Raw genomic sequence first — 26906 nt, 5'->3', positions numbered from 1 at the left:
GCTCTACTTCTATCCTATTGAAGAACTAAACCAAAACCAACCAAATAAAAATATGTCACACTTAAAAAAAAAAAAAAAAGACCTGAAAATATAAAACTACTAGAAGAAAAGATAGGAGGAAATCTCTATAACATGGATCTGGGCAGTGATTTTTTGGATATGACCACAAAGGCACAAGCAATTAAATAAAAAATAAACACATGAGATTTTATTAAATAAAAAAGCTCTGCACAAAAAGGAAACAATTAATAGAGTTAAGAGACAACCCACAGATTGAGAGAAAATATTTGCAAAGCATACATTCAGTAAGGGGCTAATATCAAAAATATATGAGGAAATCAAACTACCCAATAACAAGTAAATAAATAAATTTATTTTTAAAAAATGGCAAATGACTTGAATAGGCATTTCTCAAAAGAAGGCATACAGATTACCAACAGACACATAAAAACATGTTCAACATCTCTAATCAGAGGAACACAAATTAAAACCACAATAAGCTATCACCTCACACCTGTTAGAGTTTTATTATCAAAAAGATGAAAGATGAGTGTTGGTGAGGATGTGGAGAAAAGGGGAAACTTGTACACTGTTGGTGGTATTGTAGATTAGTAGACCCATTTTGGAAAACAGTGTGAGGACCCCTCAAAAAAACTGAAAACAGAATGACCATATGATCCAGCATTTCCACCTCTGGGTATGTACTAAAAGAATTGAAATCAATATGTTGAACAGATGTCTGTACTCCCATGTTTATTGTAGTGTTATTTATTATAGCCAAGATATAGGAACAACCTAAGTGTCCATCAAGGGATGAAAGGATTTTTTTCATGTGGTATATATACTTAACCAAGGAGGTGAAAGATCTCTACAAGGAGAACTACAAGAAACTGAGGAAAGAAATTACAGATAACACAAACAAATGGAAAAACATCTTGCTCATGGATCGGTAGAATCCACGTTGTCAAAATGTCCAGTCATTGAGTTAAATGACTTTACTCAGAGTCATTTACAGATTCAGTGTAATCCCCATCAAAATGTCAACATCATATTTCACAGATCTAGAAAAAATAATTCTATGCTTCATTTGGAACCACAAAAGAGTCTGAATAGCCAAAGCAATCTTAAGCAAAAAGAACAAAACTAGAGTCATCACATTACCAGACTTCAAAACTATACAAGGATATAGTAACCAAAATAGCTTTGTACTGGTACAAAACCAGAGACATAGAGCAATGGAAAAGAATAGAGACCCCCAGATACAAAACCATCTACCTAAAGCCAACTGATCTTTGACAAAGCAGACAACAATGCAACTGGAGGAAAGAAACTCTATTCAATAAATGGTGCTGGGAAAAATTGGATAGCCACATCCAGAAGTATGAAACAGGACCACTATCTCTCACCACTCACAAAAATTAATTCAAGATAGATAAAAGACTTAAATGTAAGACATGAACCATAAGAATTCTCGAAGAAAATGTAGGAAATAACTCTTCTAGACAGCATTCTAGGCAAAGAATTTATGACTGAGACCCCAATAGCAATTATAGTGCAACAAAAATAAATATATATTTTTGAGACATAGTCTCACTCTGCTTCCCAGAATGGAATGCAGCAGCAGTATCATAGCTCACTGCAACCTCGAACTCCTGGGCTCAAGCAATCCTCCTGCCTCAGCCTCCCAAGTAGCTGGGACTACGGTTGTGCACCACCAACCACTCCCAGCTATTTTTTTTTTTTTTTTTTGCAGAGATTAGGTCTTGCTGTGTTGCCCAGGTTGTTCTTGAACTCCTGGCCTCAAGCGATCCTCCTGCCTTGGCCTCCAAAAGTGCTGGGATTGCAGGCTTAGCTACCATGCACAGCAGTGAAGATTCCTTGTATGTTTCTGTTTGCATGTGTTGAAATATAAACATATGTACATATTTCCCTCTTTTTTGTTTTAGTATGTCTGTGTGTCTGCGTGTGTCTGCGTCTTTTTATGTGTATTTTACCACTGAGAGGGAAAGGAACCACATCTTTGGATGGGCTGGTTAATTCAAATTTTATTTCATGTTATTCCCTTTGGCTGGAATGATCTTCTCTTGTTTTCTCCCTGCACGTATGTACACATATACATACATACATAAACATCACACACATATACGTATGCACACATAATTATATTTTAATGTCCACTGAGAAAAGGCAGAAAATATACATGCCAAACTTTCAAGACACCATTCCCCTGGAGAGTTAGGAGTGAGGGATGAGTGAATTTTACTTATTTTATTTAAAATTTTTTTAAAATCTCATAGGACAATTCCTGATTTTTAATTTGTAGTAAAGCAAAATATGACATTTACGAAGGGATGGTCAGTCTTGCTAGCAGGAAAAAAAAAAAAAAAGAAAGAAAGAAAAGAAAATGAGCTCTCTGCTCTCTCCCTGTGCATGCTCAGGCTCTCTCTCTCTCTCTCTCTCCCCAGCAGGATACAATTCTCAGGCTTCAGCCATATCTCAAGGGCAGAGTCACATCTCCTGTGCTAATCCCATCTCCAAAGAAAGGCGGTAGGCAACTCCTGGATTTTGACATCCTTGCCATTTCTGTTACCAGCTCACCACCAGGAAGAAAGAAGGAGCAGATGCAGCAGTTTCTCAACTATATCCTGCTAATTTACAACCTCCCCCTAGACAAAAAGACCGAATACCTGGTTCTCTCTACCAACATTCTCTACTTCCTTCACTACTGTGCTGGCCCTTTTCTGCCTGGGAATAGTAAATAAATCTCTTATTTCTATCCTAATTTCTGTCTGGAGAAATCTTTCTCAAAACCCGCATACACTAGCTCACACTCTAACCTTACACCCTGACTTTTATAGTCTGCTTTCCATTTGGTATACACTGAAAATAAGATGCAGCTTATGATCTCAGCGTTCTATTATAAAAAAAAGAATCTTATTGGAATGAAACGGTGAGCTTTATTTTATGCAGGGAAATCTGAAGGGTGGGGAATTTTAGGAAATTTGAAGGGTGGGGAAAAATTAGAAGAGATAGGGCTCAGAGATGACATTCCTGCTGTTAAGATAGAGGTGGATAACAAATAGCTGGCACAAAATCAGAAAACGTCTGGTTTATTCAGATGAGGCTGGAGGGTCTTGCTCTGAAGTTCGGTAAGCTGCACTTTCTTCAGACTGGAATGAAACAGAGCTCATAATAGGGTGGTACAGAGCCTAACCCGTTGACAACTGGGGTGGTGTCAATGTCCTTTGGATCAACCAGAGGTTTTAAGGTAAAATTCTGCAAAATGCTGGTCAGAATTAGAAACAGCTCCATGCGGGCCAGGCTCTCTCCAACGCAAACTCTTTTTCCTAAAAATGACATATGAATTAATTTTTTCACTTAATTCTATTTCTGAGTTAGCACACAGGGAGGCTTAAATAAATAGGGAATGAAGAAATATATTAATGAATGACTAATTAACCTACGGTTTCTTCTATTTATACCCAAACCTGATTTCCTTCATTTCCTTAGCACATATTTCTGTATGCATACTGTATGAAAAAAATATTTTCTATATGTGCCAGAACTGCTATGCTGAGGCTTGGCATTGACATATTTCTACACACACACACACAGACACACACACACACACATTCCTATCCCAACTGGAACAATGCACAAAACTGTATCTACTTTCCATCTATGTCTGACCTAGTACTCAATAATAGATTTATTTTTCCTTGTCTGTATTCTAAAATGATAATCTTAATCTTTTCACATACCTGCTTTAAAAATTTTCAAGAGCTTAACACTGCCAGGTATGAAAAAGAAATGTCACAAACTGGCCACAGGCAATTTATTTATTATTATTATTATCATTTGTTATTTCAGCATATTATGGGGGTAGAAAAGTTTAGGTTTCGTATATTGCACAAGCAATATACGTAATTCTTAGAGCCTCATTTCTTTCCATTCCTTCCATCCAGTTCCCCACATCCCAGCCATTACTAACTACACCACCTCCCAAACAAATTGGCAATTTCAAATTGTATCTCAGACTCCAGGTCTTCTATCTGGAATAATCTTCCCCTCTGCTCTGCCTGCCAATAGCCTATATATCCTTCCAGATTCAGTTCAGACTTCATTTATTCTATGAAAACTTCTTTGAGGTGCTCAGGGCATACAATGCACATTCTTATCTGTTTTCCACAATACTCATTAATGCTACTACAGAACATTTCACATGAAATTTAAATTATTCATCTTTCTCACAGACTGGAATATAAACTCTTAAGGTAAGCCCTTAGATCTATCTTGTAATACCCACAGTGACAAGACAAAAGGCAGGCAGGCAAACCATGAGAAACAAATAGGAATTTGAGTCACGCTCATTATGCAACAGGGGACTCCAAAATACAGGAAGGAAGACAAGGAGCAGTGCAGCAGTGGCTCCTGTTCAGATTATCCCTGGGCGTGGCACATAATCTTGGGATCACTATAATAAGGATTGCTCAATATTTATTTTCTTAAATAATCAGAAGCAAATGTCTTATTTCTCTCTCTGTTTCAGTTACTTCTGTGGGAAAGGTCCTTTAGCCTCTGATCTTCCTCTTGCTTCTTCCTTGGAATGTGCTGAAAATTCTCCATCTCTTCTTCTTTCCAGATCCATTCTGTATTTGCTTGCCTTTGTGCCTATCTGTTCCCAGGAAACTGACTTCTATGGACTGCATTAACCCAGAAGTTAGTTCCCTTCTGGGTGCTGAGTAAATTCAGAAGATTAGATGTTGAGAAGGTCAGAGTGTCTATTTCCTCAATCCCACCCTGCCAGGCTGCAGTTTTGGCAGTGGCTGTGTTCCTATCTACATGGATGGTTCTCCTACATCCGCTCTCTCCTGGCTCAAGGTCTGTTCAGGTTCCAGTAACACCCTCCTTCCCTTGTCCCTTTTGGCCTAGGATGGGAACATCTCCCTGCTGATGTTAGTTCTGAGTACTTTACAATGCTTTGTTTCTTCCCTCATCCTGCCCACACCTCTGAAAACAGTCTCTTCATTAAACTCACTTTAACTGAACTTTTTGAGTGTGCCCACCTGATTCTTTCCAGGGCCCTTACAAATCAAGGGAAGAAACGCAAATGTTACTTTCTGAAAGAAAATTTCCCTTACCCTCCAACTTCTCTGGCCCTGCCCCCTGGAAAAAGACCTCAGTCAAGAGCTCCTGTCTCTGGGCTCACACAGAAGCCCTGAGCACAGCATTTGTCACACTGGAGTCTCATCGCCTGTTAATTTGTTTTCCTCTCTCTTGGAAGATCTGTTTCTTGTTTACACTTGGATCCCTGGATCTGAGCATAGCATTGCTACATGTAAGGTGTTCAGTGAAGTTTATTGAGTGAACTGCCTTCTTGGAGTAAATGAGAAAAGCCTTTCTAGAACTGGACCTCTAAGAGGAAATCTAGAGGACCTTAGTGGGGGTCAGGAAGCAGAATCAGTGAGTACAGCCACCAATCCAATGAGAAACACCCAGGACTTTGGGAGTGGTGCCTCTGGCCTGATACAAATGACAATTTGTCCATCCCAGAATACCCTCCACTCATCTCACATAACCCCTGATGTAGAAATAGAAGGAAAGCCAGCTTGCCTGCTGAGAAAGGCATGAAGTAGTCACTCTTCTTAAAGTTGCCACTCTCATCCAGAAAGTGGCCAGGGTCAAACTGCTCTGGGTTGGGAAACTCTTTGTCATCGTGCAGCACAGAAGACAGGTGTATTAGTATATTTGTGCCCTGATGGAAAGAGAAACAGATAAAGCAGATTATAAAGAAGGTCATGGAGCTTGAAAAAAAATTAGAAATCCCGTATCTAATCCTTTAGTTTTATAAAAGATTGAGGCACAAAAAAGAAGAATTTATTTGCTCCATATCACAGAGCAAATTATTGACCAAGCCCAATAGGTGTTAAATCATACAATGGCCAGTCCAGGGCACTGTTCTTTGATTGCAAGGCTGTCTTCACCAGCGTGTAGTCTGACACCAGCATGTATTTGCAGGAAAAGCTAGGAAGCTCCCTGGAGCACATTGCTCTTGACGAATAAATGGCAGTATTGTCTAAGAGCGCTGATACCACTGAAAATCCAGCTCATTCCCTTTAGGACAAGTATGAGGCCTCCCTCAGAACTCAGCAGTTTAGTGGCCTTATGCTGAGAAACTTCATTTTCTCATCAAGATGAGAAAGTGATAAGTATCCCCTCCTTCTGCTAAGTTCCTTCAACTGAATTTTCACATATTCTTATGGAAAGGAGAGAGCATTTTCAATTCCTAGTAGGTTTTTCTGAAACTCAGAAATAATAGTGAGTTACAGTTTAGGTTTCAGAATCAGTCATATCTTTCTCTTCACCAGATTAAGCTCTGTGACCATAGTTAAATTGTTTAACATTTCAGTGCCTCATTTTCATCACTGGTAAAATGTAAACAACATATTTGCATTAGTTTTTTATAAATGTAAGATGAGATAATATAGGAAATGCTTTTTTATGCAAAGATTACTACATGTTAAAATGCTCAATAGAAAGAGGTTTCATTACTGATATGATGATAATGATTGCATTCACAATAGTTTGGGATCTTAACAAAGGCCATACTTTTACTAAGTAGCGGAGACCAATTTTAAATCCAGATATGTCTGAATGTGTTCTGGCATACTGCATGGCCTCTCCAAACATGAGGTAGTTCTCATTTCACAAAATTCAGGCCAAATGCATAAACTGTCATGTCCGTATGGATAAATGAAAGAGAGGCAGAATTATCAGTCCCTCCTGACCCTCTTCTTAGTAACACAGCTATTCCTGTGATTCATTTCCTGCCTGGGTGAACTTAGAACACACCCTGAGCATAGAGGAAACCTGTATGTTCAGCCCCAAAATGGGCTTCCAGATAAGTTGTGATAAAACACTTCTGACTGGTGGGGCCATCTGCCTGTGGCAATGACACAGTAACTGCTTTGGAGTTGCCCTTGCAGTTAGACAAATAGAAATCTGAAAAACATATATAAGGTAACAGCTTTTCATCATTGCACAAGAGGCAATCCAGGATTGTGACCCTTTAGTAAAGAGAAATTTGGCCCCATAATCACCCTGGATTTCTGACTGAGGACACTTTCCTCCCACTATGCAGGGTAGTGAGGGACAAGCAAAGTGGTGTTATTTTCAAGCTGAGAAAACAGAGACCAAAATTTGGTACCTAGAATTTGTCTTTATAAATTTGTCTTTACAAATTCTAGGGTACAGGACAGGAGGAATCCACAAATAGTGACGATCTCAAAAGTGTACAAGACTCTACTCTGTAAGTCCATGGCTGTGGGTTGAGTGGCTCATGTGCAGTAAGAAACTCCATGAAGCCTATTAGAATATGACTACTGCAGGATTGAGAACTGAAGATATATACCAGATATTGTATAGGAACAGATGGAGCTGAAGTTCCAACCCAGCCAGGACAGAGTAAACATTCTTATAACCTCAGATATTCTGTGATGACCCCCAAAATTCCAAACTGTTGGACTAAGAAACTCTACCCTGGACTAAGGGTAGATGGTAAGGGCCATGCCCAAAGACCAAATTTAAAATTGAAATTAACCCACAATGACAAAGAATTATACTAAGCCTAACAGAATGATAAGCATCTGTCAGTAATACAACTGACTGCTAAAATAAAAGTCAATGCCTTTTAAAGGAAGACAGCATAATCCAGACTCCCGACAAGGCATCATTCAAAATGTCCAGCATATGATAAAAAATTATGAGACCCATAAAAGAAAGAAATGTGACCCAAAATAAGAGAAAAAAGCCAATCAATAGAAACAGACCCATGGAATCCTAAATGGCAGGATTATCACACAAGAACTTCAAAGTAGATATTGTGAATATATCCAAGTATTTAAAGCAACAATTATAAGGGAATATATGCAAAATATCCATAGTAAAGAAAATATCATGAATATATCCCAAATATGACAGAGGAATAATAATAAGGAAATAGATTGGAAATATCAGCAGAGAAATGAAAACTATAAACATAGAAATTCTAGAATTAAAAAGAGCAAAAAGGAAAACTTACTGGATGGGAGTAATAGCCTTGGAGACCACAAAAGGAAAGCTTAGAGACATATCAATAGAGTGAACTTAGAGACATATCAATAGGGTACTTGCTGAGCAGCTCCTATTGGAAGAACTCTCATATATAAATATATATACACTGGAGGATTACCAAAAACATGAAGGTACTGGATTACAGAAGACACTTGAAAAAAGAGAATGGTAGTGGGTGAGTTTCCATTTTCATGATTTTATCTTGAGGGCAAGCCCCAGGCAGCAAAATACTGGATGACTAAAATTTGTCTTCAGTCTCACTGGCTTGAAGAACCAAAAAACATTCAGGGACCTCACCCCACACAGAAGCTGAAGAGAAAGGGGATAAAGAGAGAGCCAGAGAGGGGAAGCCCTAAATTCTTTATATGAACACTTTCAAATCTCTGGCTAGCTCTTAAAATAGACAAGGGTGAGCAAATTCCCAATAACTCACCTAAAGTTAAAAGAACTAAACTGAGAATTCAGAGTTTTGAGTTTGACTCTTTCAGAAAATACAGAGAAGAAAAACACTTCTCAAAACATTTAATAAAGCCAGCATAATTCTAACCCCAAAACCTGAAAAAGACATTATCCCCCCCAAAATTACAGAACAATAATGTAATAGAAGGACATTTCCAGACAGAAGCTAAAACTTTATCTCTAGCCAACCTAGAATTGAAAAAATGCTACCAAAGTTCTACAGAATAAAGAATATGGAGAATAAATACCCAGAGAGAGGAGAAAAACTAGGAGATTATCACCACACTGATGCGGGAATTGAATGTATACTAATGGAAGACATCCCTAAGAGTATTAAGTGCTACCAAGAGGTCAAGTAAGATTAGGCCTGGAAAGCATTCATTGGATTTAATAATATGGAAGTCATCTATGGCCTTCGAAACAGTATCCCTGGAATGGAAGATATTTTTCAGTGGGTTGAGAAACATGTACATGGCTATAACCAAATGATTCCAGGAGTTTGAATTTGAGATATGGATGAAATAAGTTTTAGCAAGAGGGGTCAGAGTTTAGGGATGGGTATTTTTAAGATGAAGGAGAATTGAAGAGGGGCAGAGCATTCTCCAGCGGGCCTTTCCCAAGCACCACCTCAAAAAAAAAATAAAAAAATAAAAAATAAAAGCACCTGAAGCAGTTCTCGAGGCTCCTGATACTCCTGATTTCTTTCAGAAAGGCCAAATAGGACCCTTCATTGATCATCTCCCCATAGAAACATCCATTTGAACAATTCTCCATGCATGAAAGTATTATACCTTTACAAGAGCTAAGGAAACCAGATGTGAGATCATAGTACCTGGCACAGTACCTCGTTTTAGCATAAAAATAAGAAGCTACATTGAAAGCTGAATGGAAGAACAGAGTCACACTGCCCACTTCATCCCTTCCCTAACTCCAAGCAATACAGCACAGAGACAGACAATGCCCACTTGGGCAAGAAAGAGGAAAGTGAGTACAGGACTTTGATGTGGCCTGCCACAGTAAAACCCAATTCCAGGCAGATACCCATGACCCCTGACCCCAAGCCAAGGCCTGAAAATGTAGATTCTGGACTTGCCCCAGTGCTAGATTGAAACCTGTGGCCATAACAGGATGGTCTCATGCACTGGCCTGCACTACTGCTGGCCATTACAGTGGCCTCAGGCCATGAGTGAATCTCAGCAGGCAGGCAGGCCATAGTAACATGGGCTGTGGCATGTCCTTAGCTGCACTGGTCCCAGAAGTTGTGGGCTTCAGGTATGACCCACCTGAACATCAGCCTTGGTGCCAAAGACCATTATTCTAGGTGAAGTATCACAAGAATGGAAAAACAAGCACCACATTTGCTCACCATTAAATTGGTACTAACTGATCAACACTTATGTGCACACATGGAAGTAACATTCATAGGGCACCAGGCAGGTGGGAGGGGGGAGGAGGGAGGAGGAGATGGGTAAGTTCACACCTAATGGATATGATGCACACTGTCTGGGGGATGGGCCAGCTTGTAGCTCTGACTCGGGTGGTGCAAAGGCAATATATATAACCTAAGCATTTGTACTCCCGTGATATTCTGAAATAAAATAGTAATAATTAAAAAATAAAATAAATGAATTTTTAAAAATGGACAAAAGACCTGAATAAATATTTCTCAAAAGAAGACATAAAAATGGGCAACAGATATACAAAAAGAAAGTTAGACATCACTAATCATCAGGAAAATGCAAATCAAACCCACAATGAGATATCACCTCGCTCTAAGTCAGAATCAAAAGATTCAAAAAATCAAAAGATAAGTGTTGGACAGGATATGGAGAAATAGAATACTTACACTCTGTTGATGGAAATGTAAATTAGTGCAGCCATTATAGAAAGCAGTATGAAGGTTTCTTAAAAAATTAACGATAGAACTACCATATCACCCAGCAATCTCACTACTGGGTATATAGTCAAAGGAAATAAAATCACTATGTCCAAAAGGTATCTGCACTCCTATGTATATTGCAGAACTATTTAGAATAGCCAAGATATGAAATCAACCTAAATGTTGATCAACAGATGAATGGAAAGAATATGTGGCATATGTACACAATGGAATACTATTCAGCCATAAAAATGAATGAAATTCTGTCATTTGTAGCAATATGGATGAACCTAGAAGGAATTATGTTAAGTTAAATAAGCCAGGGACAGAAAGAATACCACATGATCTCACTCCACGGGAAATCTAAAAAGTGTTCTCATAGAAGTAGAGGGTAAAACAACGGTTACCAGAGGATGAGGACAGGAGAGCAGTGGAGGATGGTGAGAGATGGGTCAATGGGTAGAAAACAGTTAGATGGGAAGAATAAGTTCTGGTGTTCTATTGCATAGTAGGTGACTACGATTAATAACAATGTGTCATGTATTTTAAAACAGCTTGAAGAGAGGTTTTTGAATATCTCATCTCAAAGAAATAATAAATGCTTAAGGTGATAGACATGCTAATTACCCTGATCTGATCGTTACACAGTTGATACATGTGTTCAAACATCATGTTATGCCACATAAATATATACAATTATTATGTGACAATAATAAATTTTAAAAGGGAGAGAATTGAGCCTGTTCTAATGCTGATAAAAAAGGAGTCAAGAGGGAGGGTGAAGGTGAAGATTGAGAAGAAAGAAGAAACGATTCATTGAGGAGGATGCTTGAAAAAGTGAGCAGGAAGGAATTCATGCCACAGGTAGAAAAGCTTTTACTGGATAAGAGGAGAGCCCTTCCTTAACAACAATAGACATGAAAAAGAATCCAAAGGCCGTGGATATAGCTAAGTGTGTAAATATAATGGAAGGGAATTGAGAGAGTTTCTGTCCAATGGCTCTGATTTTCTCTGTGAGACAGAAGGTGGTCACCTGAGAAAAAGAAGATAATGGAGAGTTGGAAGCTTGAGGAGAGTTCAAGGCTGAAAGAGTCACTGTGGAGCATGGTAAGGCAAGTTGAGGTAGGTTATAAGGCCGGATTGTTGAGTACAACTGAAAGTACATTTGATATTACTGAAAATTATACCCATACACTTGGGGTTGATGATACTAATATCAACCTCTGGGCTGCATGATCTTTTCCAGCAGGGATCAGTAGCCCTAAGTCAGGCAGGAGGAAGGAGACTTTTGTATTGGACTTTTTACAAATAAGTGAAACAGTATAGAGAGAGGCGGGGGTATAGGATATTGGTTAATTGGTAAGAGTAATAAAACATACATTGGAAAGCAGGGAAGTGGACAGCAGATTGGGCTAATGGACAGAGTGTGGAGCTATCAATCTACTAAAAATCCTATGAAAGTCTAAGCACTATTATATTTAGAAAATTGTATCAACAAACTAGAAGGAAAGGAGGATGCAGTTAGAGGGTGAGGTGCCCAAGTTATGCTTGTGCCACACCTGTAGAAGGTTAGGCAATCTAGAGTTCTACTACCGTAATGATGATGGCCTTAGATTCCTAAGGAGGAGTAAAGATAAAATATTCTCACCTTTGGAATAAAGTATTCTCTAAACTGAATGTCCTCAGTCACCGCATGGGGCAGGTTGGTGGGGACCAGGTCAATGTATCTCTGGATCTCGTGCACCACGGCATCCGTGTAGGGCATGCGGCTCCTGTCCTGCATGCAGGGGCTCCGCTGTCTGCCAATCACACGGTCAATCTCTTGCTGGACTTTAGCTGGCCAGGCAGGAATCAGAATTAACGTTAAATAGAATAGACTTCAAGTACCTTTTGTTTCACCCCTTAATCACTGTCTCATTAAAGTTTGAAATGGGGAGATGGGGGAATTTTGTGACACTACCTCCATAAGGGAAAAAAAGAAAGAGTTTCAGTTCCCTGGGTGAACTGAAAACTCATTAGAGACTTAAATATATGCATGTATTATATAAAACACAGTTGAACCATGAGACTCATTTCTGTACTCTGATTTTCTATTTTGTGTACTTTTGCTTGGTAGACTCAGGGATCTAGGATCTTGAAGATTCACTAATGACCTTGTTGTTTAACCACCTTGTGTATGCCAATTTTTATTTTTAATGTGTAAGTTTCAAGAGGGTAGGAGCTACGCAGTGCAGACACATGGTCATAAAGTGGTGTAAAGGACACTGGAAACTAAGAAGCGGGGAGGATGGGAGGAGGGTGAGAGATAAAAACTTACCTATCGGGTACAATGTACACTATTCTGATGACAGGCACACTAAATGCCCTGGCCTTAGCATTGTATAATTCATCCACATAAGAAGAACACTTGTACCTCCTAATATTTTGAAATAAAAATTATTTTAAAAAAAGAACTACCCAGTGCAGTAAATGCTTAATAAATAGAACATGTAGTTGATTCATCACAGAGAAACAAAAAGTAAGTTAACATTTATTTAAAATGTAATATATGACAGACATCCTGCACTATTCATTATATTACTTTATAATTCCTCAAAATAGTTCTATGTGTTAGGCATTATTTTTTGTATTTGATAAAGAAACAGGTCCAGAGAAGTAAATATGTTTCCTAAGGATACCAAGGGACTTTATGGTCTTTCCCACATTATCCCCCTTAAATAGATAAAGGACCAGAGGTATGGGGAGGTAATCCTGAGTCTGAGGTAACCCAGCTGCCTACTAGCAGAGTCAGAATTTGAAGCCACCGCTGTTAAGAGTCTATAACCCATTTTTCAAAGTAGCAATGCCATGCTGCTAATTTGGTCAAATGGTATTCATCTATTTACCTAAAAAATGTGTCTTTGTAATGGAGCATGTGAAAATTCTGTGGTGTGACAGCTATAAAGAGGAAAAAGTTAGGAATTTCAGACAAGTTTTAAATTTCACCTTTTCAGGTTGAAAGGCTGGACTTTCATCTAGAAGAGAGTGGTGAAAGAAAGTAGTCAGGAACTACTTCTAAAATCAGAATGCTCAGTAGAACAGCACAGTTATGAATGAAAATGGAAAGAAGGGAAAAGGAAATGGATATGGACATGACTTAGGAAAAAAATCCAAACGGAAAACGAAAATGGAAGTGACAGGGAAATATGACACACAAAGGGTTTTTGCAACGTGCACAAGATTTTAAGGTTTGGAGAAAAATGTCATATACTACTTCTAGTCATAATCAACATAGGTCTTATAAGAGTTTTGATTTCCTTGAGAGCTGTATTTCTGTCCATCACCTGTGTACTGTCTCTGTGTCTACCACTCTGGCCCACTCCTCGCTCCTACTCCCCTGGTCTTTTGGAGTTTGTAACACTAATTTGAAACGGATGGTGTTCTCTTGAGAGCAAGTGAGATTGTTAAAATTAAGTTCCAGCTACACAGTTTTCTAACATAGCTCTAAGGTCCTTGTTGCTGTTTGTGATAACTGATAGATATCTCATTGAAAACATGCATACAGTTATATTCAGATGAAATTATGGTTTGCACTGTCTATTAAATATCTCAATTAATTTTCATACATTAAAAAAAAGGAGTCAGAGAAGTTATTTGGCTGAGGGAGTCTGTGTCATGTGAAAGGAACACAGAAGCACCCTATCTCACAATGTGCACTAGTAAAGGAATTTTTAGGCTATGCTTCTAAATTGCACTGTTCCGAAAGTATCTGCTATTTATAATGGCAGGGCAGAAGGACCTTAAACAAAGTGGAAAAATTTGGTGCTAATGTCATGGAGATAAGCTTCATGAGGTTTAATCATACTAAAAATGCACCAAATCACAAAGCATGGGGTAGCAGTGAAGGAAACATCAAGAGCTAGAAAAAATAGAGAAGTTGCATTTGAAAGAGAAGTTATGTTTGTGAAGAAAAGTTTTTCTATCCAAAGGGTATATGAAAAAGAATTTTTTTATTTGGGTATAACTCTTTTACTGGAGAGTCACTCTATTTGGTGGAGAAAGATTATAACTTTGTTGAGTGAATCCCTACATTGCAAATGCATTTGGGTAGAAGTATCTTTTAACAAACATATATTTATCTGGACAGGGAAAGCATGTCGAGTGGGATCTTTTTGGAGAATGAGAGAAGCTAGTTCTACCCAGATGCTAAGACAACCCTATTACTGTATTTTTCCCAACCCAAACCAAAGATACTACATCAGAGCAGAGAGAATAATGACCTCTGCCCTTCAAATCTCTGTTGTTTAATTATTTCATTCTCTTTTGATACTATGATCCAATCTGAATTGAATCCATCCCAAGGTAGGTAAATGTACTAACGATGAGAAATTTTCTTGTAATTGTCCAGGCAGGTAAAGGGTGGGATGGTTATCAGTATTGTCTGCCAGTATCTACCTGGAATTTTATCCTTCCCATCATGTGTGATCATACCTGCGACCTCAGGGTGCTTCAGCAGGAGCAAGAGTCCATATCTCATTGTGGTGCTCGTTGTCTCTGTCCCTGCACTAAACATATCCCATACGGTAATGATCAAGTTGTCCATGGTAAATTCAGACTGCTTATTGTGTTTTTCCTAGCAATGATATGTTAGAATTACTTGATAAATAAAAAACTTTTCAAGTAACAGAAAATTACTAACTATAACATCAGTATCTGACAAGTTAAACCAGACTTTGAGGTGTGCTATAGCTGAAGGGAAAGTTAGAGGAATCGTTAGGATTTCTTCGAACAGTTAAAATATAATCACAGTTAAAAACTTCCAAGTCCTTTCTGATTCCTCACTTTCTCACCCACTAGAGCCAATCAGTTCCTTTATAATTTCTTTTTTTTTTATGAGACAGAGTGTCACTCTGTTGCCCAGGCTAGTGCCGTTGCGTCAGCCTAGCTCACAGCAACCTCAAACTCCTGGGCTCAAGCAATCCTCCTGCCTCAGCCTTCCAAGTAGCTGGGACTACAGGCATGTGCCACCATGCCCGGCTAATCTTTTTTCTGTATATATTTGTAGTTGTCCATATAATTTCTTTCTATTTTTAGTAGAGGTGGGGTCTCGCTCTTGCTCAGGCTGGTCTCAAACTCCTGAGCTCAAACTATCCACCCGCCTCAGCCTCCCAGAATGCTAGGATTACAGGCATGAGCCACCACTCCCGGCCTATAATTTCTTTCAAACATAATTCTTATTAAGCCATCACTGCTAATCACTGTCAATTCTAGCATTTATTGTCTATTTTATCACATCTAACTTTTTCATTCAAGCCTCTGGAACTGCCTACCCCCAAACTACATCACTATTCCCAACCCCATCAGTCATTACACCCACCACTGTTCCTCAGTTGCAATTAAGTTAACCTCTTTGAAAATTCCACATACTTGATTACTACACTTATCACTCCCTAGACCTATTTTGTCTTCCCTGTTAATCTAACCCAGAGTTTCCTCAAAACCTACCTCATCTGGATTTTTTCTAAAGGTAAGCCTTTCTGGATTCCTATCCATTCCTGTGTTCCTTCGCTGCATCTTCTATTCACAGAACTTATTTTATGTATCATGATATGTTATTATCAATCTTGAATATATGTGCGTGAGTGTATGTGTTCGTGTGTGTTGATCTGCCCCCAAATAAACAACCAGCTTTAACATGGTAAATATAAAACATGCCAAATCTTTTTCAGTGAGAATTTAGAAATATTCTGAAACATTCAGTATGATTTACACAAGCAACAGGTTGCACAAGCAATGTCTACATCTGTAGGAAAGAGCATTTCCTGATGAAATATCCCAGTTTCACCAGGAAAAACAAAGCAAATCTCTAAATCACATCACCTGCAAAGATAAAATACCAAATCAGGGGCACTTTATACCTTTTCCATTTTAATCAGGAAGTAATCAATAAAGTCCCGAGGGTTATTGATGTCTAGAGATTCTTGATGCTCTTTTACTTTCTCCAGAATAAACTCTTTCTGGCAAGCAACATTTTTAAATAACTTCTTGTGACGTCCTGGGAGATAACGTAAAAGAGGGAAAGCATTGTAGAGCTGAAAGAAGAAAGAATCCTCCATTAATTCACTCGGCAAACATTTACAGGCCTTTATTATGTGTCAGACGCTTTGCTATATACTGAGTAGGTAAAGATGAATGAGACATGTTTCCTGCACTAGCACACACTTGAAATTTGAAGGAGAGAACACCGATAAAGTAGCTAGAGTTACAGTATGCACAGGTTACAAAGCAACTTCAAAGCCATTCACATTCATTTCCTAACCACAACTCTCTGAAGGAAGTCAGGAACTTACCACTGTTGTTCACCTCTCTCCAAATGAGAACACTGAGATTCAGAAAGGTTAGTCAATAATTCTAAGACACCAAACTAGTGATATCAGAGCTAGATTTAGAACTCAGTGTTCCTAACACTTTACCCTACACATATTTCTCAAGAGAATCATCTAAAAACATATGGAGGCTCATACTCTTTTGTTGTAATGAAGAAACAGTACATCAGAAAGATTAATGACCTGTCTGAATCACTTAGCATTTTTTTGGTAATTTATGCATGTTTCACTTCAGAAATGTGCATACTTACGTTACTCATCTGGCCTCTGCTGCTCCTAGAGATCACTGATTCTGCTTTAGACAGTTTATAATGACTTAATACCCTTGGTAGGCACCCATGCAATTTGTTCAGGCTAACACCTTGAATCAAACTAGTTACAGAATCAGAGAATCTAGATTCTAGACCTAGCTCACGCATTGTCTTGGTTAGGTTACTTTACAAATTATGATTAATAGCCCTGGGTCACAGTTTTCTGTTCCAAAAAATGAGAGGTTGGATTTTTTGTTCTCTGAGGTCCTTCTCAGGTGGGACACATCATGATCTTATGATCTATCAGAATTTCAGTTGTTAATGGTTGTACACCATAGATTACTAACATTTTCTGACAGTGTGCCATAGTAAGAAACACATTTTATATTACTGTCTTCTCTATCTATAGATATAAAAATCAGAAAAAAAATTTCTCAAAAAAATGCTTGACTATAAATGAAACACTCTAAGTTACATTTTTCTTTCTATTCTATGTTATTTCATGTTTAAAATTTCATTTCAACACATTAAATTGATTTGGTAACTCACTAATGGTTTACAAATGATAGTTTGATAAATACTACTTTGGCCACTTTTAAATAGGGCAGAGGAATGGGGCAGGCAAGAGCAATAGATTAGCTAGAAAATTATTACCCATTTAAGCAGAACCTTGACCTTACCTGCATCCAAGGGCTGCTTACAATCATAAGGTTTTCATGAAAATACTTAATCGAGTTTTGAAATTTCGGGTCATTGTAGTCAAAACGAGTGTGGAAAATGACAGAGCAGATCACATTGCAGGGAACACAGGACAGAAGGGAAGTGGGATCACAGGGAGATGCTAAAAACAATAGAAATGAGAAGTTAGTACATAAATTTCATATAAATCTTAAATTGACTATTCAAATAATTGGAAAAGGTTGACTTCAAAGACTTTTTAAAGAATAAGAACAATCTCAACATGTCATTACTATAAACTCCACATGCCTAAAATAAAATTTATTGTGTTTCCCAAACAAAACTGTCTAATCCAGTCCAGTTTTAATTTTCCTCCAAATAGTGTATTTGCATTGTTTTCCAATTTTTTTTTAATTCACTAGAAATAGTACAAATAAAAAGAGGTCATAGAAAATATCTTTAGTGCCAGGTATGGTGGTGTGCACCTGTAGACCCAGCTACCCATGAAGCTGAGACAAGAGGGTCGCTTAAGCCCAGAAGTTCAAGGCCAGCCCGGGCAATATAGTGAGGCCGTGTCTTTAACATAAATGTGTGTGTGTGTGTCTTTAAATGTGTGGAATTTAGCTCTTAGTCTGGATATTTCCTCATGATGCCCACAGAAAGCTGAGCAGCCCAATAAGAAACTCAAGGAACTGAGGAAACTTGAAATTGTAAATTATGAAACATAGTTGAAAAATTGGGTGTGCTTATAGAAGAGAAGAATAATGAGAGAAATTGGAGTTATGTGCAGATAATCGAAAAAATATCTTACAGTTTTAGAAACAGGCTTCCTATATTATTATAAAAATGACTCTATTTTTTGATGTTTGACTGCTGTAAGTGTTGAATCCTCACTCCCACCTCTTCCCTTCTACCCACATCTAGACCTGCTGATAAAGAAGCTCAACTGCTCCCTCCTTCGGCACAAGCAGGAAGTTTGAGCCATACAAACCCTGGCTTGCACACAGGAATCCTCATCCCACCCCCGTCACCAACCACCATACAAACTTTATGCCACATTTAGGAATAACATTAATCGGCTGTCGGGCAGATGTGGGGGGGAGGGGATGGGTGTATACATACATAATGAGTGGGATGTGCACTGTCTAGGGGATGGACACGCTTGAAGCTCTGATTCAGGGGGGAGGGGGGGCAAGGGCAATATCCGTAACCTAAACTTTTGTACCCCCACAATATGCTGTAACAAAAAATAAAAAAAATAAAAAAAACAAAAAATAAAAACTCTTGCCAGTGTCCTTTCCCTGCTCTCTCAGGCCATTCTTGGACATGCTTGGGAGTCACTCTGCTCTTCATAGAAAGCAGCATTATGTAAATCATAAAACTTTCCTATCCTATTGGGGTGTGTGCGTGGCATCATTAATCTCAACATCTGAAACCATCTGAGATTTTGGATGAAAGGTATTACTAGATCACTCCTGTTTCTTTCTGGTGACAACCACAACACTGTAACTCCAGAAGGAAAAAGCTAGCTGGGATCAAAAAGGAGAAGTTACAAGAAAAAAAAAAAACAGGTCTGTTTAACCTGTGAAAACAACTTCCAACAGTTAGAGTTATCCAGTGATGAAATGGGCTTCCCTAAGAGTGTGAGGGTCCCCTAATTAGGTGGAATCAAGCAGAGTTTGGGTGATCGCAGATCAGGAAGCTGAGATCAACTATGGGAAAAGGTGAACCAATAAGTTCTGCTTGAAATATAAATTGAGTGCACAAAATCATTTCCCAGATAATATGTATCAAAACCCAATATTCATTGATTTAGTAATTCTATTTCCAAAATTCTAAGAAAGTAGTCGGAGATTTGCAATAATTCATACGGATTGCACTTTTTTATATTAATAACAGCAAAGACAGGGAAAAAACCCATCTGACTGAAATAGAGGATTAGTTAAATAAACTATCGTATGTCCAAAATAATGGACTACTACTGTACTATTTGGTTAATAATGTTCTTTGAAAAACATTTAAAAGTTAAACACATGTCTTATCCCTTTTCTGTTAGATTTCCCCTCAATTCCTAGGTAATATGTATCAAAAGCCCAAACAATGTTCACTAACACTCTAACTCCATGTCCAGAAATTAGGAAGAAACCAGGTCATGCAAATATTTGCAATATTAATAGCAGCAAAATATTAATAAAATAGAAAACAGCCTATCTTGTCCAGGCACGGTGGCTCCTGCCTGTAATTCTAGCACCCTGGGAGGCCAAGGCGGGAGGATTGCTTGAGCTCAAGAGTCCGAGACCAGCCTGAGCAAGAGTGGGACCAAGACCCCATCTCCACAAAAAATAGAAAAAAAGTTAGCTGGGCATGGTGGCATGTGCCTGTAGTCCCAGCTACTCAGGAGGCTGAGGCAAAAGGATCGTTTGAGCCCAGGAGTTTAAGGTTGCAGTGAGCTAAAATGATGCCACTGTACTCTAGTCAGGACAATAGCACAATAGAGTGAGACTCTGTCTGCAAAAAAAAAAAAAAAAAAAAAGAAGATGAAGAAGAAGAAGAAGAAAACAGCCCATCTGTACAATAACATAACATTGATTTAAAAACACAATGTCAATTCACCGTAGAGACTATAGTATATTAGTTCTCTAAGAGTATTTAAATATTGAAGTTGTAAAGCTACATATATCTTATGATTCTGATCTTACGCCTCCCTGCTTGGTCTCCTGCCCACCCCTTTCTCCCTCATCCCCTCTGCCACTCCTGCGTGGGCATACACACATCTACACACTGCAGAGATCTGTGCTGCTCTAGCTCCCTCTCTTCATACGCACACTCCTCCACGGGAGCTGAATTGCAGCCCCGCACATTGGGAGAATTTGGCAGTTCCTGTATTGTTTCTCAAGTAGTTACTAGAAAAGTTACTTAATTTTTCAAGTTAATGCTGCCATGGCTAATTATCAAAATCCATGTTCTCCTCTTCTTCCTGTGCACAGAGTGAACCACATTTTCCAGTTCCTCTTGCAATTAGGTGTGACCCTGTTACTAACTTGTAGCCATGGCATACGAGGGAAGTTTTGTGTGCCACCTCTTTGCCTGGCCCAAACACTATTTGCTCTTTTCCTTGTTCTTTTCCCCTTCCACTACCACACAAAGTGATGAACCCTGGGTGACACCGGAAATCAGATGTTGAAGATATCAGTTCCCCTACCAACCTGGTGTCTGAAAAGGATGTCATGCTGACCACCTCGCCTCTTATTACTATTGTTAATATATGAACAAAAAGTAACTGTTGTACTTGAGTCATCATATCATTTTTAATCTATTTGTAATAGCATTTATTCTACTCAAACAATTATTGTTAATTATACAAAGAAATACACACCATTGGTTTTTTTTAACATTTCCACCAGATACGAGATTTCCTCTTGAATTCGGTCTTCAATAGTTTTTTTCCCCATCCCCATATTTCGCAAAACCACGAGGGAGAAACGCCGGGTGTGCTTCCATATTTTTCCATTGCTGAAAACAATTCCTATCAGGACGAAAAGAGAGAGAAAGAAGCCTATCCTCCATTGCTATAATTCTAGCTGAGAGTACTCGTCTCAGGAAATGATGCTGACACTTAAGCAGGGATGTGAATATAGTGGGGTCAGCTTAAGGAATTCTCATTGAGCCCTACCTCACTTGCCTCCCCCCTAAACTGAACCTAATATTTTACTGTCAGGACTCTTGATTTTACATCTTACTAAACTCTTCTTGACCCATCAGCTGCTCTAAATCTCAGAATAACTCTGTAAACTGAGTGTTTAGCCCCCATTTTACTGACAAAGATGTGGAAAATCCTGGAGGGAAAATGCTTGCCCTATGATCACGCAGCAGTAAATCATGGTGAGTCCAACTCATAGGCTAAATTTTCAGAGCTGGCTTTTCTGATTGTAAGTGAATTTTTAGAGAAACAACAAGAGGAGGCAATTCTCAAGAGAAGGTGAGACAGCATCTGCACTGGAAGGAATCTCATAACAACCTGTTTCTCAGACAAGGGATGCAGTCATTGACAGATAACTCTTCTTATTTTAACATCCCTTTCTATTTGTTAAATCTTTCCATGTGATGTGGTCTTAACACCAAGGAAGCTCAACATCAGACTTCCAGAGTCAAGACCAGATAGGAGAAAAATAAACTCATAGGAAACTTGTCCAGGAAGCCTTTTAGAGAACAATGCAGAGGAGACGACCCTATTCCAGTCTTCTCCCTTTTTGTCAGAATCCAGTGATCCACCAGAAGACTGGACAGTTTAAGGCCAGCTCCAAAAACAAGTGGGAAATAGTTTAGGAACTTAACAAAAAATGCTTTTATTAATATCAATTCCAATCCATACTCATGTGTTTCTCCATGATCATCTCTTCAAAGCATATCTTTGCTTTATGCTTTGTATTCGATTGGATTCAAATACTTCCTATGCCATTTGAGAATAGAAGACTGAAAATGAGGCTGAAAATATTTCAAACTTATGTTGATTCCATGCATACTATACAAGCTTCCTAAAATAGTCTCTGGGTATCCATGACTGAGACCAGGAAGCAACATGATTAGTGACTAGTGTAATTTAGTCATTTTCCTCCTCTCTCTTTTCTCTTTGTCTCTTTCTCATTATCTTAACTGGCCATAATTTAAAATGAAGGTGTTTTAGTCACAAATTCATAGAACATTAGTGGTTAGATGGTTTGCTTTCCTTTATACAAAAATTATTCATAGTCTTATGTTGGAATTATGAAAATTGTGTCTTATAAATCTCTCCAAGTGCATATAATTTCTCAGTTTCTTAGCCTATTTGGAGTCTTTGCAACTTACAAACCCAGACACATTCCCCCAAATGAACCATACCTGAATTTTTGCTGAGTTCTTCAAATACTGGGAGAATCCCTCTGCCAGAAAATTCTTCTCCCCGATCAATTAGGGCCTCCTTCACTGCTTTGTATCCATGCAACACCACGGTGGGCTTCATGCCAAAATATGCAGTGAATACAGGGCCATAAGCTTTTGCTAGCTGGAAAAAGAACACAAGATGCAAGAAAAATGAGAATTTCACAACAGAAATGTAGACAAATGAGAGAAATATTTTTAATCTTACTGAAGAGACATTTTAATATTCATCCACCTATTATAAAAGATTTCAAGTTTTAGAACCAGTTATTTAATAAGAAAATACATTATTTAAATGGTAATTAACATCACAGTATTAGTAATATTGCTATTATTATTAATACTAATATTATCCTCAATAGTCATCCTTTATTCAGCTTCTATTGTGTGACGGGGCTATACTATGCATTTTGCTACTATTATTTTATTAACTTTTTTCTGCAAAACCAACCACATCAAATTTCTCCTTCCTTCCTACGGTTACAATAAATGTGTTTCTCCTCCTGTTTAAGGAAAGCCCTCCCAACTTGCCCCATGTGTAGACAAATAATCGTCCCTCATTATCCATTTTCCATACTTCTTTTTAGCACCAGAGACCTCTAAGTTTCATAACACCTGAGAACATAACAGCCTGGTCATAGACATTTCTCAGCTTCACTTGAAGCCAGATGTGGCTATGTGACAAAAGTTTCCATGAACTGATGTTAGCAGAAGTGATGTGTGCAAATTCTACTCCACAAAAGGTAATTGCTTGCCCTTCATTTCTTCCCCTACCTATGGGTTGAAATGATAGCATGGAGATGCTCCCGCTGTGACCATGCAAATGAGAACGACAGCCTAGGGGCACAAGACAGTAGAACTGCAAGATTGAGAAGAACTAGTACTCTGAATGACCTCATAGAGGAGTGTCATGCCATGGGCACCCACCTCTAAACCATTATGTGAGATAAAAATTAACTCCTATCATCTTTTAGCCATTGTGAGACAGTATAGGGACAGGACTCAGGCCTCACTGCTGACCAAGGGAGGCAACATGGGACAGCATGACCCAACCTAATTGACTGCAGAAAAAAAAAACAAATGACCTCCTAGCTGCTGAAATTCAGCCCATACCCACATAAGGAGGGAGCCAAACTGTCTGTCTCTTGAATAATGTTCTCCAAGACCACTGAAGCAAGATGCTGACACCAGCTGATAAGGAACCTGGCTGCAAAGAAACCAGACCTATCCAGATCTAACCACCTCAAGCCAAAAAGGATCCCCATACTGACCTTACCCTGACTTTTCCCTCATTATAATCTCATTTTAACGTTACAAATCATTTAATGCACATCTCTCACTTTATGTTTTTTTTTTTTTGCTAATGACTTATTACTTGCTGTTTATTTTATATTTATTTTAGACTATGGAGATGATGTTAGACAAAAAGTAAATTCGAGCGATTTTCTTATTCAAGTCCAAATGGCTCGTAAAGCAGCAGAGACAACTTGCAACATCAACAACACTTTTGACCCAGGAACTGCTGATAAACATATAATGCAGCGGTGGTTTAAGACGTTTTGCAAACGAGATGAGGGCCTTGAAGGTGAGGAGTGCAGTGGCCGGCCATCGGAAGTTGACAACAACCAATTGAGAGCAATCATCACAGCTGATCCTCTTACAACTACAGGAGAAATTGCCTAAGAACTCAACGTTGACCATTCTATGGTCATCCGGCATTTGAAGAAACTTGGAAAGGTGAAAAAGCTCCAGAAGTGGGTGCCTCATGAGCTGACCAAAAATAAAAAAAAAATCGTCATTTTGAAGTGTCATCTTCTATTATTGTACACAACGACAATGAACCATTTCTAGATCAGATTGTGATGTGTGAGGAAAAGTGGATTCTATACAACAACTGGTGGCCAGGTGCGGTGGCTCATGCCTGTAATCCTAGCACTCTGGGAGGCCGAGGTGGGTGGATCACTCCAGGTGAGGAGTTCACTACAACAACTGGCAAAGACCAGCTCAGTGACTAGACTGAGAAGAAGCTCCAAAACACTTTTCAAAGCCAAACTTGCACCAAAAGAAGGTCATGGTCACTGTTTGGTGGTCTGCTGCTGGTCTGATCCACTACAGCTTTCTGAATCCTGGGGAAACCATTACATCTGAGAAGTATGCTCAGCAAATCAATGAGATACACCGAAAACTGTAACCCCTGAAGCTGGCATTGGTCAACAGAAAGGGCCCAATTCTTCTCCACAACAATGCCTGACCACATATCACACAACCAATGCTTCAAAAGTTGAACCAATTGAGCTACGAAGTTTTGCCTCATCTGCCATGTTCACCTGACCTCTTGCCAGCCGACTCCACTTCTTCAAGCAACTCAACAGCTATGTGTAGGGAAAACCCTTCCACAAGCAGGATGCAGAAAATACTTTCCAACAGTTCATTGAATCCCGAAGCATGGATTTTTTACACTACAGGAATAAACAAACTTATTTCTCATTGTCAAAAATGTGTTGATTGTAATGGTTCTATTTTGATTAATAAAGATGTGTTTGAGCCTAGTTATAGTGATTTAAAGTTCAAGGTCCAAAACTGCAATTCCTTTTGCATCAACCTCATAGCTTGTTCCAGCTTGACATCATGACTTAAACTTGAGCTACTGACTCCATGTTAAACTGCTGAAGAATTTTCAGACCAATGAAGGAACTGTGGAAAACGTTTTCTTCACAAACAACTGGGCTCTAAACAATATACAATATAAGGAAACTGGTCCTAATCTTCACGAACAGTTTGTATATAAGTTTTTCCAGACTAACTAATATAAATACAGCCTTCTACTAATGACTGATGGTGGATTCTTTGTTTAATCCACCAACAAAATAAACTGACTAACAACTTATATAATCTAAATACATTTCTATAAATGTAAGCCCCTTCATTCCTCTTGGGTGATACAGTCTCTGACTACTACCCAGGTTGCAACCTCCATTCCTGAGTAAACACTTATTTGCCCTTTACCTGTTGATTCCTACTTTTGATAAGGGTTAATAGATCTCATTCCTTTCAATCTGTATATATTCTAAAATCATACCCATTCGCCTAGTGGTGTCTGGGACAATATTTTATTCAACCATAGAGCTATCTTATTTATTCATTGCAAGCAACTGAAAGAAAATTAATCATACTTACCATGCTTAGAGATTTGCTGATGTTCTTAGTATTTAACTGTAGAATATTTCCAACAATTGGGAGAGGAGTCGGGCCAGGGGGAAGCTTTCCTTTGGCATAGCTTCCATTCCACAGAGAAAATAGAATCAAACAACAAAGACAAATCACCAGGACAATGAAGAGCTCCATTGATGTGCTTTGTGTAAATGCAGTTGAAAGCTTAGAATCCAAAGGCTTTATAAACACAAAGGGCAAGCTTATCACTAAATACATACTGAGTTTTTGAAATCTGAGTAAACATGTTTTGTCTTTAGTACACTTTGGCCTGTTGGTAGAAATAAAAACAAAACCCATCACTTTAGTATTGATTAATTCCTAAGTTTCTGTGGATATTCCAACTAAAAAACTAGCTCTCACTTCTTAAGCAAGAGTGATCTTAGTGGCATATTAGTAACAGTGAAAACTGTCAGATTTTCAAAGGGGTAGCTGGAGTTCATGATCTCAACAAATAATTAAAAAGAATATCTCACATGTCAAAATCTATCGTCATATGAGCTAAACAAAGAAGTGCTCTCTTTCTTAGTGCCTGTTCCCAAAAGACGCCAGGGAAAAGGCCAGAATCAGAGGTATTGGGGTATAGGAAGCCAGTCTTATCTTAGATAATAGTAGAGATATCCCAACTCTCCTGCCAGAGCCTTATTCTATAAAGCAGAAATAAAAATACTCCCAAGGATATGGAAGCTAAATAGAACAGTAGACAGGAATCCACCAAGTTAAGAAAAGAAACTGCTCACACACAACAAAGGAAAGTCCCTTGGCTGCATATCAGTTGTTTCCTTCCTGGCACATCCATTCCCAGTGAGGGACTGGTAGCCAGAGCCTGCTTTGCCCGTTCTCAGTTAGGTGAGGAAATGATCCAGCATTTAACGCTATGAACATTTGAAAGTGTCTAGAAATTCACAGATATGAACAAAACTTCAAGACTCAAAAGATATTTGAGGAAATCCAACAGCTTAACAAACATAAAACTTAAAATCAGAAAACTTCTGAAGAAGTTTACTTAGAGAAAACAGAACAAAGTGCTAAAAT

The 26906-nt window shown here is 38.5% G+C and overlaps 1 protein-coding gene across 1 annotated transcript; it reads right to left on the bottom strand.

Annotated features, from left to right (window-relative positions):
* Positions 1–2937: 2937 nt before the first annotated feature.
* LOC123650046 (cytochrome P450 2C21-like) lies at positions 2938–26044 on the bottom strand. The gene is made up of 9 exons (XM_045568441.1): positions 25839–26044; positions 22623–22785; positions 21121–21270; positions 17747–17907; positions 16348–16521; positions 14921–15062; positions 12099–12286; positions 5614–5755; positions 2938–3347 (listed from the first exon to the last, which is right to left on the bottom strand). The coding sequence occupies exons 1-9, from the start codon at positions 26004–26006 to the stop codon at positions 3166–3168; spliced, it is 1470 nt and encodes a 489-aa protein (XP_045424397.1). The 5' UTR covers positions 26007–26044; the 3' UTR covers positions 2938–3165.
* Positions 26045–26906: the final 862 nt, after the last annotated feature.

Source organism: Lemur catta, chromosome 14 (genome assembly GCF_020740605.2).
Source record: "Lemur catta isolate mLemCat1 chromosome 14, mLemCat1.pri, whole genome shotgun sequence".
Taxonomy (NCBI): Eukaryota; Metazoa; Chordata; class Mammalia; order Primates; family Lemuridae; genus Lemur; species Lemur catta.
Note: the sequence above shows the minus strand (reverse complement) of the source record. Positions and strands in the feature narration are given on the sequence as shown.